Source organism: Gadus chalcogrammus, chromosome 21, assembly GCF_026213295.1.
Source record: "Gadus chalcogrammus isolate NIFS_2021 chromosome 21, NIFS_Gcha_1.0, whole genome shotgun sequence".
Classification (NCBI taxonomy): Eukaryota; Metazoa; Chordata; class Actinopteri; order Gadiformes; family Gadidae; genus Gadus; species Gadus chalcogrammus.
The window spans coordinates 5,326,320-5,345,897 of record NC_079432.1 but is presented as its reverse complement, the minus strand read 5'-3'; the positions used below and the strand labels follow the sequence as shown (position 1 = coordinate 5,345,897).

At 44.8% G+C, this 19,578-nt stretch overlaps 2 protein-coding genes across 2 annotated transcripts; one reads left to right on the top strand and one right to left on the bottom strand.

Annotated features, from left to right (window-relative positions):
* The first annotated feature begins 5,237 nt into the window (after window positions 1-5,237).
* Window positions 5,238-13,092, top strand: LOC130374912 (trichohyalin-like). Its single transcript, XM_056581893.1, has 9 exons — window positions 5,238-5,286; window positions 6,179-6,344; window positions 6,525-6,622; window positions 6,695-7,176; window positions 7,444-8,948; window positions 9,219-9,824; window positions 10,195-10,282; window positions 10,607-10,714; window positions 12,888-13,092. Exons 1-9 carry the CDS (start codon window positions 5,238-5,240, stop codon window positions 12,963-12,965), a joined length of 3,180 nt encoding a protein of 1,059 aa, XP_056437868.1. The 3' UTR covers window positions 12,966-13,092.
* Window positions 12,419-19,557, bottom strand: trmt6 (tRNA methyltransferase 6 non-catalytic subunit). Its single transcript, XM_056581373.1, has 13 exons — window positions 19,210-19,557; window positions 18,828-18,958; window positions 18,272-18,381; window positions 18,076-18,167; window positions 17,647-17,730; window positions 17,369-17,493; window positions 16,898-17,071; window positions 16,270-16,442; window positions 15,864-15,949; window positions 14,953-15,055; window positions 14,391-14,492; window positions 13,674-13,893; window positions 12,419-13,535 (listed from the first exon to the last, which is right to left on the bottom strand). The coding sequence occupies exons 1-12, from the start codon at window positions 19,485-19,487 to the stop codon at window positions 13,726-13,728; spliced, it is 1,626 nt and encodes a 541-aa protein (XP_056437348.1). The 5' UTR covers window positions 19,488-19,557; the 3' UTR covers window positions 12,419-13,535; window positions 13,674-13,725.
* Window positions 19,558-19,578: the final 21 nt, after the last annotated feature.

Here is a 19,578-nt window from a genome sequence, read left to right as displayed (position 1 = left end):
TGATGTTTAAATCCATACAGATGATGAAAATCCCCAAGGAGGAAACCCATTCAGCACTATAAGACTGTTGTATTACCATAAAGACCAATACTACCAAGGGTTCATCAATAGCACCCCCCTTGACTGATAGCAAATATTTTATTAGGTCTACCATCTTGAAATATTAATGAGAAGCAGCCCGATCCATTAACAGAGGCAGAGTAGATGTTTTATTTTCCTAATCACTGCTAGAGAAATGTGGTGTAAGCACGTGATTATCACCTAGTAAAACATCTGCAAGCTAGCCTGTTTATCGTTGTTGGAATGAGCTATACAGATCAATTCTGAAGGGTAAAAGGGTCCTTGTTTCATCCACATTATACAAACTAAAAACATTACTATTTACTTAAACCTAGCAAAAGCCTTTTAAAAATGGTTTCACACCAAACAATAGTAAGACACATAAATTAACCAGAAGCAATCCTATTGAAATGTTGAATAAATACTAAACACAGCAAATAGCATGCTTGTTTCAACACGAGTCAAGGTCCAAGTCAAAGTGTTTTATCTGTCATATGCAAACTATAACCCAGGGTTATTCTGAACACTGAAATCCCTTGTGACATGACACTCAACGAATGAGTCGGAGGCACTAGCAAGATGATACACAATTATTAAGAGTCACAAATGTACCTTTGTGACTCTTAATAATTTTATATCTTCTTAAGGTAACGCAAAGGTACAATTGGAAAAGAGGTCATGATCCTGTCTAGAGTTGTTCATATTATTAAAGGAAGACAGTTCCACTATTAGATATTCCACAGACAACTTCCAGAGAAAAGCTGAACTGAAGGGCTGATTAAAGGGAAGCACACAGCCCTCCTGAATCCACCCTGAAAGCATTTTCTTAAAGGCGTGGGTCTGGGTACATTTTATTCTAACATACAATGAAAAAACATCTGAACGAAATATATCTTATATAAGTTCAGAGTCAAATAAACATGCGAGCGTAGGGAGCACTGATTTTGAGCACTGATTTGAAATAAGATAGTGATGAGGCTGACTTCAGATGTTCTGGAAGTTACTTCTAGATAAAACAGTTGGTGCAGTTGAACCACAGTCAGGAGTCTGTTTCTTAGACTCATTTGTAGAAGCTTCAAGAAGATTCTGAAGTGAAATGGTGTTCAACAGAGAAATTGTGACAAACTGAACATGAACTGAACTCGGTAGTTTACTTCCCACAAACGACAATACGAAACGTGGATTTTCAGTCCCCTTCAAAGTACTTTGAAAGAACTGACACACAAAAAGAAACACACACACACACACACACACACACACACACACACACACACACACACACACACACACACACACACACACACACACACACACACACACACACACACACACACACAAACAAACAAATCTGCCTTCCCATTCAATCACATTCAGATTATTCTATCCGTTTCCCATGGATCAATTATAGATTCAATTATGCAACCTCATGGTGCTCTAATCCACAACAAGACAAACGGAGGATCGCTTTGTGGTTCTGCGAGTGAATATTGGAATTATTATGTGCGGGTGGTAATTAGCCATCGCCTGCTTTGTCACAGAGGGATGAAGAGAATACTATTCCCATTGGTTTGAAATAATCATTACCTGAGCTGCTATGAGCCCCTTTCAATCTGCACAGTCAGCGTCTCTAGTGTTCTGTTCAACCGAACGCCACAATGGAACGGAACACCATTATGACTATTATCACACAATTCTGTGTGGATGTTATTGATTGTGAGAGCAGCAGCAGCATCCAGTGTGTGCTGCCAAATGGATCCAAACACATCCCATTCAAAGCGCTGGCGTCACGCTGCATGCATAAGCAAGCGGCAGGCTTTGAAATTACACCTGCATCCGTTTGTGCGGTCCGGACGTGTTTGCCCTGTATTCTCCATCACTGCTCTTTTGACTATTTTGACCTCAAAAGCCTTTGAAACTCTCTTTTATTTTGGTTAAGATAAAAATCAATAGGTCTTTAATATCTTGCTAGGGATGAGGATCATAGACCTTTGGAACACTAATTATAATACATTTGAGTAATTACGATATGAGTACAATTGTAATTATAATACATATGAGAGCAACCACCTGCAGTTTTATAGTTATGTTTTATTTATCAGGGATATTTGTGCATTAGTTATTCATCCAAAGACATTTCCACTGAGCTTAAACTCTTCAAAGGTACTTAGCTTAACATAGGGGCCGGATATGGTTGTGGCTATGATGTTGTTCGATCCCCTATAACCACCACATGCACCTATAGTAGGCATGCCCTCCCAGCAAGCTCACATGAAGAGACACATTCCGAAGTCGCTTCGGATGAAAGCATCGGCTTAATGACTAAATCATTCAAAAAGAAAACGGAGGAAATTTATCTCAGTCAGTCAGTCGCTTACAGAATACCCAACCACTGGACCCAAGCTAGCTGTATGCAAAACGCTAAGCTCATTGTTCTAGGGAACACTCTCAGAACCCCCCCCCCCCCCACCCCCAACCACCGCTTTCTGGTCTGCAGCCTACAGATCGTCACCCCCACCAACATCAAAGCGTGGGCCCCCCAGCTTTGATACTGCGGCTTGAATTGTGCTCATCTTCAAGCGTTCGGCCCCCTTTCCCCCTTTTTATTTTTGTTGGTTCATGGAAATGCAGTGGGGCAAAAAGCCAGAGTCGCAGTAGGGGGTCGACTCCCAGAGGTGCATGATGACAAACGGAGGCTGTCTGAACACTGGGAAGTGTTCTGATCATTCTCTTGTCCCTCTGCGCTTTTTAACTCCAGTATTAACCGCTCTTGGCCTTATTAATCCAATCCGCAATCCGATGAGATCGTTGGTACAATTTATATATTCATAAATACTAACACATAATTGCATCGCACGCGCACACACACACTCACACACGCGCACATGGGCACACAAGCACAGACGCACGCACAGACGCACTCACACACACACATATACAATTTAGAGCTGGGAGCCTATGTCATTTATTGCTTCACTGGTTTTGAAATCCTATTTCTGGATGGTTCAATTTCAAGGTGGGACATTAACCATCAGACACACACACACACAAATATCTTCCTCCCTTGCGGGGAGGTATGGGCGTTTCTGCGTGGGTGAGGTGTAAAGGCAGAGGGGAACATTGAGGTATGACCCAGGTTGCTCATGGGAGAAATCTATGTTCTGCACTAGAGACACTGGGTGCCTCCAAAACCGTTTTGGAAGCACTGGTTCATGTCGATCCTGCGTCGTGCCACCCTGGGGAGACATTTCTGATGCAAGACAACCTTGCTGTTCTTCAGACGTCTTTCCTGCCAGCCAAGGGGTGAAAGTGCACGGCCTGCCTGGGTGCATCGTGCTCACTGCAGGGGGAGCCGTGAAGGCGTATGAATGTACGTACCTTTTTGCTGCAGGGGGCCCTGCCTGTTCACCGGAGCCTGGTTTACACAGACGTGATGCAACAAGGCTGTACATTGCTCCGTAGAAGGGTCGTGCTCGCTGTATAGGGAATCATGGGGCATGTGGACAGGTCGACACACCGACACAACAACACCGATGTAGTCCGACTCCCTCTGGTGTTCTGTGGATTGTTGTTTGCTTGCAGATGAATGAGGAGGTCGATGTTGGACTTTTTCATGTGTGTATTAATACGTGTATAACAGTGAAACAATGTGATGCGGCTTCTCTCAACTGTCAACTTCAGGGACCCTTTTTGAGCTGCTTTTCTCTGAGCAAATTAGAAAAAGGCTCATTTTAAAAGGACCACAGAACCAAGGAGTGAAACATGTACTGAATATTCTATGAATATTAAATAGTAACTAGTAATATTATTTCAAGTTAATCAGCAGAATTAAAAAATATATAAAAACAAGTTGCAATGCCCTTTGCTGTGGAGCCCCAAAGTTGGATTCAGGAAGTTGTGTGTCAGCTCATCCCACTCAGGGCAGGTTGCTATGGAGATGAGGGCATTGTTAATTCATGTCCTTATTGGGAAATGGTGTGTCTTAAAGGGGAGGGGGTTCCTGTACCTCCCCAGATACTTGTGCGCACACACACACACACACACACACACACACACACACACACACACACACACACACACACACACACACACACACACACACACACACACACACACACACATATATTTATAAGTGTCCCTTCTGATTACATTGCATCCAAAGAAATCTAACAAATTGAGATGCATAGGTAATAAGCAGGCCTTAAGGAATACATGTCTCTGTATGTCGTGTAGTGGACACTATTGGCATTGTAAGTGAATTTCAACCTTGATATTATCAATCAAGGCTATATCGTAAGGGTTTTCCTCGGGTAGGATTAAAAAAGCACTGCAGCATAGTTCCCATGGGGTAGTTCAGCTGTCGGGTGCTGCTGCCCAACACGCATCAGGGTGCGGATGAAATACTGTCTCGTCTGAGACCATAGGCTGCTGGCTTCATACCAGCAAACGCTCACATAAAGGGGAAACATTAATGAGACAGGGAAACCCATGATCGGCCCGCATACGCACATTCTGAAGAGTCGTGAGAACCCAAGTAGCCCTAGGGAAACCCATTCAAGCAAACTCAAGAAGGTTAGCGCTCGAAGTTGAGAAATGGGGACATAACGTCATCCTCCCGCAAACATATAAATAATAATTATAATTATAATAATAATAATAAAATAAAAATACATACATCTTAAAAGTTATTTTTCCTCACCAAAACCAAAGCATTGACACGAAACACGCCATGAAACGAACCCCCAATGCGGAGCATCCCTTATAACCTTTATCACTTTGGACACTCATCTAATTGAACCATGCACACATTCCTTTCCAATACACTCGACCTTTAAATAACTTTTTTAACTCATTTATTCTTATTTTTCGGGTGCAACTAACGACTAATGACATAACACGCCCCCCGGGGCCAGAGCTTGCGTGCGTGCCCGTTCCTCCCACGCGTTCTCAGTGCGCGCACGACTTATTTTATTATAAGGCACTCCGCTCTTCTGACCCTCAGCACAGAGCCGAGGCGCACAGCAGCGCGCAACTCACCGAGAGTAGGACTGCAGCTCACCGAGAGGAGGACTGCAGCTCACCGCTCCGGAGAGACATAACAGCAGCAGCAGTAGTTTGGCCACTGCTGTAGTTTTGGCACCGAGCTGCTCAATTCGAGCGGAGGTGCTTTTTCCGCAAACATGGATCGTTTTCTCCTGGTCATGGTCGCTGTCGCCTCCATCGTCTCAGGTAAGTTGAGAAAATAAGCATTGGATGGTTTGTTTTCTTGTCTGTGGCGCGGTGCGTAAAGGTTGGAGATGAAGCGCATCAGAACCATGGAGAGGGATCTTGGACGCGTGGCGCGGGCTGCATTGCGCAGTATTTCTCTTACATCGTTTGCCCTGAACCCGCCCCCCATTATCGCCTTTACGGCAACTTTTTATTTGTTTTGGAGAGTGTACGATTTCATGCAGGACTGCTTCATTTTATTCTATAAAAACGATCTTTTTTGTTGTTGCCTGTATCGTTTTCGTTTATAACCTAAAAAGACAGTTTTTGGTTTTTCTTCCATCATTTTTTTAGGAAATCAAGCGCTTCCACTTGAAAGAGAGGCACCCAATGAAGACATGGTACTTTTCCATTCAATGTTCATCTACATGACCGAGAATGTTGATTTCCCCCGAGTTACCATTTGTTTGTTTACTGCAGGTAAAGAGATGTTTGGTCCAAGTCCTGTCCATAGCTCTCTCAAAGACCGTCTCTCATCCTATCGACCCGGATTGTAAATATATTCTCCAAACAGGTTTGTAATAAAGACTATGTTTCTAAATCACCTGAAAACTGTAGCCACAAAGAGTCACAAACAGCATGTTGGTTTGTTGGTTTTCCCTCCCTCGGAGAATATATGGAGAATATTTATATTATATATATATTATATATATATATATAATAAGATTATATCATATGAAATTATTGATACTATCATGTCCTCATGATTATTATTAAGTGAATTGGAAAACAATGACAATATTTTATGATCATTATATGCATAAATATCATTTTAAAACAATAACAGTAATGTGGCGCATTCAGAAATGAAGAAATCACATACAGATGAATAATAAGAACCATTCTTTGTCAGTTCCAGGGGTTCGACAAGAACCAACAAACAGCCACACGGGGGAAGGAGCTGTACCCCAAGACGAGCTGTCCCCAGCAGCACAACCAGAGGCCCCTGAAACCAAACAAGAAAACGTGAAAGACATCGAGGCATTCTTAAAGTCTGTGGAGGAAAAAAGAGAGACCCCGGGGAACCAGCCTCGCCAGGAAATGCGGGATCTCTTCGACATGTTGGCTAAAGGACACAAGGAAGGAGAGACAGATGAGGGGGAGGACGAAGAGGAAAGAGACAAGCGATGGAAACCAACACACCGCTATCACCACAAGAGGAGGTACCGCAAGCGTGGGGAGGAAACCCCCGAAGAAGAGGAAGACTATGAACGCAGTCAAGAGTCCTGGGATTTAGGCAATGGAATTGAGAAGAGGAAATGGAAACCCGGGAGGTATCACCAAAGAAGAGGGAAACGTGATGAGGAACTTTCCGAGGATGCGAGAGAAATTCCCGATGAGGATAGAAGCCAAGAGTCCTGGGATTTAGACAACGTAAGGGAGAAAAGGAAATGGAGACCTGGCAGATTCCACCAAAGACGGCACAAACGTGATGAGGAACTTTCTGAGGATGCAAGAGAAATTCCTGATGAAGACCGCAGCCAAGAGTCGTGGGATTTAGGCGATGGAATTGAGAAGAGGAAATGGAAACCCGGGAGGTATCACCAAAGAAGAGGGAAACGTGATGAGGAACTTTCTGAGGACGCAAAAGAGATTCCTGATGAGGATAGGAGCCAAGAGTCCTGGGATTTAGACAACGTAAGGGAGAAAAGGAAATGGAGACCTCATGGTAGGTACTACTTAAGAAATCGCAAACGTGATGAGGATCTTTCTGAGGACGTAAAGGACGAGCAAGATGAAGACCGCAGTCAAGAGTCCTGGGATTTAGACAACGGAATTGAGAAGAGGAAATGGAAAAATGGGAGGTTTCACCAAAGAAGAGGGAAACGTGATGAGGAACTTTCCGAGGATGCGAGAGAAATTCCCGATGAAGATCGCAGCCAAGAGTCCTGGGATTTTGAGGACAGAGACAAGAGGAGCTGGAGACCCATTAGGATCCACCCAAGACAACAAAAACGTGACGAGGAACTTTCAGAGGACATAAGGGATCAACAAGATGAAGACCGCAGCCTGGGACCGCAGTCCTGGGATTTAGACAATGTAAGAGAGAAAAGGAAATCGAGACCTCATGGTAGATACTACTTAAGAAATCGCAAACGTGATGAGGAACTTTCTGAGGACGCAATGGAAATTCCCGATGAAGAACGCAGTCAGGAGTCCTGGGATTTAGGCGATGGAATTGAGAAGAGGAAATGGAAACCCGGGAGGTATCACCAAAGAAGAGGGAAACGTGATGAGGAACTTTCCGAGGATGCGAGAGAAATTCCCGATGAGGATAGAAGCCAAGAGTCGTGGGATTTAGGCGATGGAATTGAGAAGAGGAAATGGAAAAACGGGAGGTTTCACCAAAGAAGAGGGAAACGTGATGAGGAACTTTCCGAGGATGCGAGAGAAATTCCCGATGAAGATCGCAGCCAAGAGTCCTGGGATTTAGACAACGGAATTGAGAAGAGGAAATGGAAAAACGGGAGGTTTCACCAAAGAAGAGGGAAACGAGATGAGGAACTTTCCGAGGATGCGAGAGAAATTCCCGATGAAGATCGCAGCCAAGAGTCCTGGGATTTAGACAACGGAATTGAGAAGAGGAAATGGAAAAACGGGAGGTTTCACCAAAGAAGAGGGAAACGTGATGAGGAACTTTCCGAGGATGCGATAGAAATTCCCGATGAAGATCGCAGCCAAGAGTCCTGGGATTTAGACAACGGAATTGAGAAGAGGAAATGGAAAAACGGGAGGTTTCACCAAAGAAGAGGGAAACGTGATGAGGAACTTTCCGAGGATGCGAGAGAAATTCCCGATGAAGATCGCAGCCAAGAGTCCTGGGATTTAGACAACGGAATTGAGAAGAGGAAATGGAAAAACGGGAGGTTTCACCAAAGAAGAGGGAAACGTGATGAGGAACTTTCCGAGGATGCGAGAGAAATTCCCGATGAAGATCGCAGCCAAGAGTCCTGGGATTTAGACAACGGAATTGAGAAGAGGAAATGGAAAAACGGGAGGTTTCACCAAAGAAGAGGGAAACGTGATGAGGAACTTTCCGAGGATGCGATAGAAATTCCCGATGAAGATCGCAGCCAAGAGTCCTGGGATTTAGACAACGGAATTGAGAAGAGGAAATGGAAAAACGGGAGGTTTCACCAAAGAAGAGGGAAACGTGATGAGGAACTTTCCGAGGATGCGAGAGAAATTCCCGATGAAGATCGCAGCCAAGAGTCCTGGGATTTAGACAACGGAATTGAGAAGAGGAAATGGAAAAACGGGAGGTTTCACCAAAGAAGAGGGAAACGTGATGAGGAACTTTCCGAGGATGCGGGAGAAATTCCCGATGAAGATCGCAGCCAAGAGTCCTGGGATTTAGACAACGGAATTGAGAAGAGGAAATGGAAAAACGGGAGGTTTCACCAAAGAAGAGGGAAACGCGATGAGGAACTTTCCGAGGATGCAAGAGAAATTCCAGATGAGGATAGAAGCCAAGAGTCCTGGGATTTAGACAACGGAATTGAGAAGAGGAAATGGAAAAATGGGAGGTTTCACCAAAGAAGAGGGAAACGTGATGAGGAACTTTCCGAGGATGCGAGAGAAATTCCCGATGAAGATCGCAGCCAAGAGTCCTGGGATTTTGAGGACAGAGACAAGAGGAGCTGGAGACCCATTAGGATCCACCCAAGACAACAAAAACGTGACGAGGAACTTTCAGAGGACATAAGGGATCAACAAGATGAAGACCGCAGCCTGGGACCGCAGTCCTGGGATTTAGACAATGTAAGAGAGAAAAGGAAATCGAGACCTCATGGTAGATACTACTTAAGAAATCGCAAACGTGATGAGGAACTTTCTGAGGACGCAATGGAAATTCCCGATGAAGAACGCAGTCAGGAGTCCTGGGATTTAGGCGATGGAATTGAGAAGAGGAAATGGAAACCCGGGAGGTATCACCAAAGAAGAGGGAAACGTGATGAGGAACTTTCCGAGGATGCGAGAGAAATTCCCGATGAGGATAGAAGCCAAGAGTCCTGGGATTTAGACAACGTAAGGGAGAAAAGGAAATGGAGACCTGGCAGATTCCACCAAAGACGGCAAAAACGTGATGAGGAACTTTCTGAGGATGCAAGAGAAATTCCTGATGAAGACCGCAGTCAAGAGTCGTGGGATTTAGGCGATGGAATTGAGAAGAGGAAATGGAAACCCGGGAGGTATCACCAAAGAAGAGGGAAACGTGATGAGGAACTTTCTGAGGACGCAAAAGAGATTGCTGATGAAGATCGAAGCCAAAAGTCTTGGGATATTAATAAAAGACATGAAACAGATGAGGAAGCAAGAGAAAAGCGTATATGGAAACCATCGCATCGATACCACCATAAAAGACGACTGCAGAAACGTGGTGGGGACTTAGTTGAAGAGGAGGATGAACAGAGGAGTGAATCAGAGAACAACGGAGAGGAGAAGAAGCCTGAGGAAGAGGATTCAGCTCGTGAGAGAGATCGGGTTGAAGCTCTGAGGTAGTAAAACATAACAGATATTTTAACAATCCTTAAAATATCCAGATATTTCCTTAGCACTCTTATCAGCATTTTTCAGATGTAGTAACGGCCTCTTTAATTAAACAGCTTTTACAATTAACTGCCATTAGCAATCCCTAAATGCTGGAATTTTTGGGGAGATTCAAATAAAGCACAGCACCATAATACAGTTATCATACTTGAAAAAATGTTGATACCTCACAAATTATTTCGAATAAAATTATATAATAGCTATAATACGATATTGCTGGGTATTCCTAGCTGTTAGTAAGATCCCTGAAAGGATCCTAATAAGTGTTCAAGTCTTAGGTTATCAAGCCACTACAAAGTGTGATGTGCTCTTTCACAGGTATCTGACGGAGAAGACAAACCCTGGGATTTACAGAGGCTACAACAATCCATCCTGGTCGGACAACTCAAGTTCAACCTCACACAACGTACGTTATCTGCCTCAAAAGATAATTATGCAATTCCCTTCCTCTATTCCGAAGATTATGGCCTCCTCTTCATAGCGTTGAACTTTTGAATTGGGTCCAATTAAAATTCCTTAAATTAATCTATATACTCACATGCTTGTGTAATTAGCAATTAACATTAGCAATGACAAATAATCACCGCCCTGTTCATTAATTCTAAACTGAAAAACCATGTCATGCCTTAATGTGTTTGTCAACAACAAACAGTCTTTTAACAACCTTGGTTTCATCTGAATGATCAAGTCCAGAAACCTAATCTAGATCCCTGTTTTGTTCTGTGCACAGATGGAGGACATGGTGAAGGTGCTGAGCCAGAAGATGAAGCAGGTGGCCGACCAATCAGTTGATAAAGACAGAAGTAGCACGCATCAGGAACCACCAATGCCCCAGGAGGTAAACAATACAAAACACGCATTCACTGGTGGATGACCATGCCCTCAGGCTGACCAGAAATCAGTGAGAAAGAGACACAAAGAAAGAGTGAAAGTTGGAGAGCAAGAGAGAGGCACAATTCACTACATGAAGCAATTTCGCAAAGCTTCGCCGACAACACAACAGAGCAGTCACGGATCACAACTATGCTAATGCCACTAAATTTTCAAATGTAGACTAGAGCAGCCCCGCATCTAACTTCAGACCACGGCCCTAACTCTTTCCTAGCTGGTCTTCAGTGTGCCCTCATGCAATTGAGTTGCAAGCAACCCCAGCGCGTTCGACACACCAAAAATAACAAACACAAAAATAAAAAAACAAAACAACAAACAGCGGTAAGCGCTCTATTCCTAGCGAGGGTTCACGTGTGCTCCGGTAGAATCTAACCTACCACCCCCCCACAATTACCACTACACCTGCACCCAATTTGCCTACCTGCAACGCAAACGTCAGCAACCGCAGGTAGCCTCCCAAATGGCACTCCTCCTCCTCGGCAAATCAACCAAAGCAAACCACTATCAAACCAAATTAACAACGAAATCTCAATGAACACCAAAACACTAAATTATCATTTACCAACTACAAACTTGGCGTGTGTCTCCCCATCTTCCGATAATTTGACTGCACAGGCAAGTTATTCCCGTCAGTACAATCCAAAAGCCAATTCAACTATACAGCCAAGTCAAAACAAAGCATACTTTCAATTAAGTTACCTTACCAAATTTTGGAAAATTGATCCCGGACGAGCCCCCATATGTCACATGCTGGCTCTAGCATGCAACATGAAATGGGGGAGACCACGCCGTTTTACAATAATAAAAGAGTTTATTATAGTAAGAAGATAATTTAGTATATAATTAACTAGAATAAAGATAAAGAAGTGTGGTGTAAATCAGTTCAATGTAAAGTAACCCAAAGTGTCATGCAAAAGTCAGTCTGTGTGTAACAAAACAAAGGACAACGAAAACCAACACGCCGGGAGGAAGGAGCCACTTGACTGTTGTGAAAGCAGGCTTTTAACCTGCTGCCAACACAGGCACACCTGAACTGCATCACCTATTAAGAGAGAGAGAGAGAACAGGCAAACCAAACAGCCAGGGTGGAGTCAAAGCAAGGGTGGAGTCAAAGACTCACCAGGGTCGTCACAATATTTACACTGCTAAAAACATGAGAAACCTTCTAGAAAGTTCAGCAGTGGATATCTGCAGGTGTCCTGTTTAAGCAAGACGGCAGAAGGCTGCAAGGAGTGCCTCATGCAGAGCAGTCAAGTGGATTAAACAAGGGCTTGGTGTTTATTTAACCAGCTAAGCCCTGAGCGTGGTCCCTCTGTGAAATTATTCCACTGATACCCGCAGACGTTATTATGTACATTTTGAGAGATGAAATCTCTGGGCGAGATTGGAGATTAGAATGAGACAGTGTGAGGACGACTCTAATCTAGCCTTCAGAACAACTGTAACCGTGACCACCCATGCGAATGCACATCAGGAACTGTTCATCTTGAAGCATGTGTGCTAGGAGGCAAGGGTGGATGAATGTTATGGATAGTGATAAGGATTATTCTCCAACTCCAGCATGCTACAGTTGGATGGCACGTGTTTAGATTATAGCACACACAAACCGAGACAAATAAACAACAGAGTATTCAGGAGGAAGATGTAAAGCATTTTATTTTCTGCTTGTCATCTTTTGCAGCGTGATTAAATGGACCCTCCAAGAACTGCTCCAGACAAACACCCTTCATGAAACTTTTCATTAGTTCCAAAGACAGGGCATTGCATTGTGTGTGTGTGTGTGTGTGTGTGTGTGTGTGTGTGTGTGTGTGTGTGTGTGTGGGGGGGCTTTTAAACAGTGAAACATGCAAGCTGATATTTTGATTGTGATCGCTGATCGTATTGAATGGCATTAACGCCAACATTTATCGAGTGGAACAAGGTTGAGGTGTCAGCAACTATAACCACGTGTTTAGAATGCAAGTGGAGGCTTTTGAAGAACAGCATACTTTGACATTTTGGATGTGTGTTGATATTGTTTTGCGGCGGGAAACTTTCACGACTCTTAGGGTGGTTCTACAAGACAGCATTGCTGTCCATATTAATTTTCTTAATTACTTTTTCCTTCTCCTCGTCTTTAGGAAATGGGGAATGACAATTTGGCAGCGTTGACAGAACTGAAGATGATGGCTGCCAAGCTGCATGGAAATACACAGTGAGCCAGGCCTGGCAGTGACCATCAGTGAATCCTATGGCTACCCTATTTCTGTGCTTAAGGCGTTATATAGGAATAAATTATCAATATTAGCCGTGCCAAAAAAGATTTGAACAGTTTGCCCATCATTGTATTCGTATAGTCGATGATGTAACCAACCTATTTAGCATGGGAATGACTTCGATATCTTTGTAGATTAAACGATGTTCATAATGTTTTGTTGTGTGTGCAATAAAATTAATCTGGGACCAAATTAATTCTTTGCAATTGTTATATTTACCAGTCAGATAATTACAGAGCGGGAATCGTTTTAAATAACTATTTAATTACATGCAGCAAGTAGATGTCATCCACAGTGCAAAGTAAATAAAATAGAAACAACCAAAAAAACATTCTCTCAGCAAGAGCCTCAGAGCTGGAGAGTATTATGGGATAAAAAAAAATACAACGGCTCGTCTTAAAGGGATGAGACTCCGGCCTGTCCGTTCTTCTTAGCAGCACAGAGAACGTTTCCTTAACATAACACAGTGAGAGTTCGGATAGGCTGAATATTTCCCAGCGGCGCGCTGTTGACCTGAAAACACACAAAACAAAAAAGGCAAAAAGTTGATGATGATGAATGCAAATGGGACACATAACACCCCCTATTCCAGATAAATTAACTCAGTCTCGCAGAATGAAAAATAAGTCGGTGTTGCCAAAGGAGACCAACCTGCCCTCCGGCGTAGCTCCGTCACGGATGTTAGCCACACGCCCCCGACCCGTTAGCCTTCACTACCGGTTAGCTTTAGCTTCTTGGCCGGCGGTTGCTCGACGGCCTGCTGGCTACTCGTCGCGGCTTTGGCGTATTGCATGTCGACCGTGGTGCCCGAGAGGAGGTACCCGCCACCCCCGCTCATCTGTAGCACGGGATGCGTTCGGTTGGGAAGCACCTAAGGGAGTCAACAAGGCAAGATGTCACGCTAACCTTCCAACCCAGCCAAACTTAAAAGTTTTAACATGCATCATCTTTTTTTTTTAAAAGAGCTCTAAAACAAATTCGGTCATGTAGAAGGTAACTATAAAGGTTACAGGTATCTAGGTTAACAACTTAGGAGAAATCTCATATTCAATCTCAAAACATGCTTCTTGATCGGGGTTAAGGTTTTGGAGAGATTAGGAAGAGGGAGGCGTGAGGACTATTCCTTTTTATTGTCGAGTGAGATAGACCAGAAGGTAGGGAAGACCGAGGGGAAGACATGCAGCAAAGGAGCACGGGCAGGAATCGAACCCTGGTCGCTGAGTTAAGGACGGAGCCTTAATGGTACGTGATCTACCCGGTGACCCCCTTTGTTTTTCTTTTTTCAATTTTAAACCAAAATGTAAAATTCGGCTAGCTTGAAATTGTCGATCTTGCATATCGGTCCGTAAAGTGAACTTGTGGGGTTACCTGGTAATGCCTGAGCCAGGAGTCGGTGAGTTGGAGGTTGATCACGGCACAGTGCTCCTTGTTGCTGTTCTCCTTGAGTTTTGTGTAGCACTCGATGAGGGGCTGAAAGAGATGAAGAAAGAAGCCTTTCACACAAGAGGGCAAATGAAGTACCCTGAATTCGTGGCGAACCGTGAATCAGGAACGGGCACAGAGGCCACAGGTAACCACAGGCGTTATCAAGGGCAGGATTCCACTTGGAATCTCCCGAGGGGCACACGTCAGGGGGACAACAACCGACAACCAGCCGTTAACGAGTAGATCCCATCCAAGACTTTTAAAAAGGTAACATTTTATGCCACCAGGTGCGAGTGTGATTAGCCGTTACAAGCCGTTTTGAAAACCTGCCTCTTCTGACATCACAAGTGGGCGTGTCGACCTAGATGTGTAAGAGGCAGATCTTCAAAACGCCTTGTAATGGCTCATCACACTCACACGTGGTGGTATCACATGTCACCTTTAAGCCAAGTGCTCTCATTCATGACGATGAGGGAAGCCCTGGCGGTGCTGCGTCGCCCCTCACCTCTTTGTATTGGGAGTACACCACAAAGGGTCTGGAGGGAGCCAGGAACTTGATCAGGCCCAGCAGAACCGGAGAGGGGTGGAACCGGCTGGCGATGATTAACCTAGCGCAAGAGAGGGGAGGATGAAACGGACGATTAACCCGCGGCTCGGAAGAAAAGTGAGGCGCCAACCGCCAGTGTTGCTTATCGTCCAAAGCGTTTTGCCGACGTTGGTTCTTATCCGAGGCACCGTTTGTACCGTGAGGCTTAGTGGAAGTGCAGAAAGGGGAGCTCACGAGGTGGGCGTCAGGGGGAGTGTGTGGCGTTTGGAAACACAATGATTGATATAGGCGCGATGCGGTTGGGGGCGATGGCCCGCGACACAGCATATTAACAAGCAAAAGCAGATCAATTCTGGTATTACTGAGACAGCCTCACAACCCTTCAGCCCATCCATCACAGGAAAAGAAAAAAAAACTGCCGGGAGGCCGTTTCATTTTCTACACGCTTATGGAGAAAAAGCTGCAGAGTAATCACTACGGCCGTCTTTGTGGGGAAACCAAGCGAGGGGGTACCGAGTGACAGTAAGATTAAGAGAACGCCGCGATTTTCTAAATACAATTACACTATTATTTGCGCGTCCGAACTGCTCCTTTCACAGTGGATCGATTTTAATCACCACGGTCCACTGCACGGGCCCGTTCAGAACCAAAACACCACGGCAGCGAGGGCCAGGGACTGAAGGGGTAATAAATACAGGAATAAATGGAACATAGAAGAATAGGAATCACGTCTGCAGAGGTGGATCCTCGGAGGGGGGTTGGGAGAAGAGCCCTCTACTGTGTTTTATGTCAACCAGCTGGGTACAACAGACGAGGAACCAAAACGGTGGTTCAATGCATAGAGAGGGACCTTCCAGGACCGTACGCACCCATCGGCGTTCTTCCCTTCCAGCAGGGCCGCAGCCACTGCCAGCTTCTTCCTCTTCACCTCCATCCTGTCCTGCCTCTCCTGAAGCTGTTGAAAAGAACAGCAGATAAATAAGAGAAATGAAGGCGGGTTCCCCTCTTCGTCAGGCTCAAGAGCTGGAGTATGTGTGCCACCAACGATTATTATGATTATATTATCCGCTACCGCCATGTTGAATCACCATTCATCTTTATGGTTTATTTATTTGATCCAGGGGTGTATATGAATTTAAGTCCCCCCCAGTTGGGGTAGCATATCCCACCGAATATAAAAATATTTGGACTCAGCCCTTCCCCAGTCAAACCACTAGTTGAAGTCCCATTCTGAATGGGCTTGGGAAGAGGATGTAGGAGAAGTGAAGAACCTACTCTGATGGCCTTCAACTTCTCCCTCTCATTCTGCTCCACCTCGGCTGGAGTGATCTCCATCTTAACTTCCTCTGTTTTGCCTTCTCCTTCTCCGCTTCCGTCACCCCCAGTGTCTGCGTTTGTCCGTCCAGCTTCCTCTCCTTCCTTGCTGGGGACGCTTGCGTCTGAGGATACTGACATCAAAGAGACACATTAACACAGGACTACTAGGAACACAGAAACACACACAGGCCCACGCAGGCCCGTCATGACGATGGTGGGGACGGAGTCGAGGCAACCCGGGAAAGATGCTCTTTGAGCTCATTCAGCCTCTGATGGCGTTGCCCAAGCAACCCCTTCAGCGTATGTATTGGGGCCCTCTTTTGGGACACGTGTCTGGTTCAGTACTTCCTCTGAATCCCACCCAGGGCCGTGCTTTAGACCTCCCGGTGGCGGGACGCAGTAGCGGCAGGGGAGGGGTTGTGACGCAGCAATACGTACAAGGGAGCGGCTCATCTTTCCTTCAACATTTCTTACCGACTACGTAAAAATGTTATTAAAAAAAAAAAAGTCTTTCCAAATAGAGGTGGGGAGGATTAATGAAAGTGTAATCAAAAGTAAAATAAAAGAAAACAAAAGATCCCCTTACCAGCCGCGAGTTCCTTGGGCGGGCCGGTGTCCAGCGTGCCCGCCAGCAGAGCATTGACGTGGCCGATGGGAAAGGTGTGCAGCGTGTCGTGGAAGTGAGGGGGGAAGCCGAAGCTCTCCAGGCCCGCCTGCACCGGCCCGTCCCCTGGGTACATCTGGACCACTTTACCGTAGCCTGGGTGAGCAGCATCAGAGAAAGATGGTCATTTATTTTTTATTTTAAAAAGCGATGGACAGCTTTGAAGAGACAGCGTTGTACAAAAGGTGACAATAAGCAACATTATTGGAAGATCATGATGAAAAATGAATATCAGCAAAAGTTGTTTTTCTGAGGATCCTTACGCAACCAGTCATACATGCTAGAGGCGATTTACTGCTGTATGGCAGATTCAACACAGTTATCCCAACCAAACCCTACTAAACAATGCCTTAAGGTACGCCACATTATAGCAAAGGGAAGATGTCTCTGTACCCCCCATCCTCTCCATCACCGCTCCCAGGACGAGGCCGGCGCACGTCTCGAACACCAGGACTTTTCCGCCCGCGTGGATGTTTCCCAGAGTCAGCATCTGAGCCAGTGTATCGTACCTCAGATGGCTGTTAACACATAAAGGACCAAAAACTAAAACCCTTGCATAAACCCAAGGGTAAACGACGCATTCCTCTTTTAGTATGGCGGAGTCATAAAAAGGCAAAGGCTGCATCCTGTTTAACCTCTTATTGCGCTGCGTAAGACAAGAGCGTGATTACCAGATCTTCCCCGGTTCTCGGCCGTGGTACATCATGGCCAGTATGCGACAGGAGGGTCTGAGGACCGTGATGGTGCTTTCATACCTGCGAGACAGAACCACACGGTGCAATATAGCAACACAATGGTACTTTCAAATAACTTCAACCTGCGTTTCCACTTGGTTTGATCCGACTGTTAGGCATGCACACTCGTAAGCCCCTGCCTAGGATAGATCCCTCGTAAACCCCTGCTGGATCCCTCTTCTGTGATCCTAGTCAAGGTTCCTTCCCTCTGGGTTGTGGGAGAGTTTTTCCCTTGCCCTTTAGAAGGCTTCAGGGTTAGGTGGCTGACTGTCCTATAACAGCGGCCTTTGAAGCCCTTTGAGAATGTAAATGTGATACTGAGTCACAGACATAGAAACTGTAGAGGAATTGCACAAAACAACATACTTTTTCTTTTTCTTCTTGATGTACTTCTGCTGCGAAAACTCAGTCTTGTCTCGGAAGGTGGAGCTGTTGTCGATGAGCTGCTGGATGATTTCCTGCAGAGTGGAGCGTGCACCATCAATAGAGGCTCCCCCCCCCCCACCACCACCAGAATACTTGTTTCATTTATTACCCCGGTGTGTATGTTTTCCGGCTGTACCTGTCCCTTGAGTCCTTGCTCTTTGAGTGTCTCAATGTCGTCCCTGGTGAGTTTCTGAGACTTCCCGTCGTCCACTATGTTCCTGTTGTCTGAGCCCGCCTCTTGAGCATCTGGTAGCATAGAGATATAGTAGGTAAGCACGATGTATAAGCTTAGTAGACAAAACACTTCCTAAATAACAACTGGATGTTTTAATATGATGAATCGACAGCTGAATGGGAGTATGGACAGTTAATTTCCACTGAAAGAGGGATGTGTTTAATAGACGTGTGTGTAAGATGATTTCCAATAATGCATTAATTTAAAAATATAAACATTTAAATCCCAAAGAACATTAACATTGTTCTATTTTTGTATAAGTAGAGTTCAAACAATAAAACTGTATGAGAGAACCTATGGACACAGACATCTGACTATCTTGCTGACTAAATGGAATTATAATGCATTATTGACCCATATCGAGCCCTGTATAACGCATGGGTCTACACATCATATCTTCACACTAGACGTCCCACATCAGTACTGCACCATTACAGTGATCAGGCTTGAAGCTTACCTGTGGAACTCTCTGTGGTCTTCGCCTTCTGAGGTTCTAGATGACCTCCGGACACTACTTCAAACGCAGTACTATACAGCTGTCCAACTGCTTTTTCTAAGAAAAGCCATTGTTTCTCAAACATCACCTTCCTGTGAAACGGAGAGGTACGTGTTGCAGTGAACAATACGCCGGACATTTCAGAACATAGAATAAAAAGGTAGGAAGAGAGGCTGATTCTTACAACATTGTTATGGTCCTTGTATGGACTTGACAGCTTGCTATGGATGTACAGTTCCGACACAGATCCGACTTTCATGTCATAATAATACATCTATATGTATCTATATATATATGCCGGAGAACAAATATTAGATTGATTTGAAAGAGTCTCCCTACTTACTTTTTTATTTGAATTTGAACAGCTTTGTAAATGTCCCCTCGTTTTAACACAACATAGTCCCCGTCTTTGATGATGTACGCAGAATCATCTTCTTCTGTACTCTCGGCCATACTAATATAGTCGAAGAAAAATGACCAGACAGTAAACTTGTCTTCCGTTTCTACAATGAATACAAACTGTGGAAAAATCACTACGTATCCCCAAAAATCTAAAGCGAAATTCCCATTGTACTGTTTCCACGTGTTAGCTTGTACTTCCGTAGCTGTGCGCAGGGTCATTAATCGACTGCAGATCGTATGAGCGGAACCATGGAAACGGCACAGCCTTGTCTGAGGTGGCTGGATCCTATCAGTGTACTACAGCCAGGCT

What these genes read in the sequence shown, in the direction of transcription:
- LOC130374912 (XM_056581893.1), top strand. Translation starts at nt 5,238, where the DNA reads ATGGATCGTTTTCTCCTGGTCATGGTCGCTGTCGCCTCCATCGTCTCA. An exon ending in GAGGAAAAAAGAGAGACCCC is followed by an intron (nt 6,345 to 6,524) that starts GGGGAACCAGCC and finishes CCCCGAAGAAGA; the next exon opens with GGAAGACTATGAACGCAGTC. An exon ending in CAAGTTCAACCTCACACAAC is followed by an intron (nt 10,283 to 10,606) that starts GTACGTTATCTG and finishes TTCTGTGCACAG; the next exon opens with ATGGAGGACATGGTGAAGGT.
- trmt6 (XM_056581373.1), bottom strand. Translation starts at nt 19,487, where the DNA reads ATGACCCTGCGCACAGCTACGGAAGTACAAGCTAACACGTGGAAACAG. An exon ending in GAAGGGAAGAACGCCGATGG is followed by an intron (nt 15,056 to 15,863) that starts GTGCGTACGGTC and finishes CTCTTGCGCTAG; the next exon opens with GTTAATCATCGCCAGCCGGT. An exon ending in CCTGGCTCAGGCATTACCAG is followed by an intron (nt 13,894 to 14,390) that starts GTAACCCCACAA and finishes TGACTCCCTTAG; the next exon opens with GTGCTTCCCAACCGAACGCA.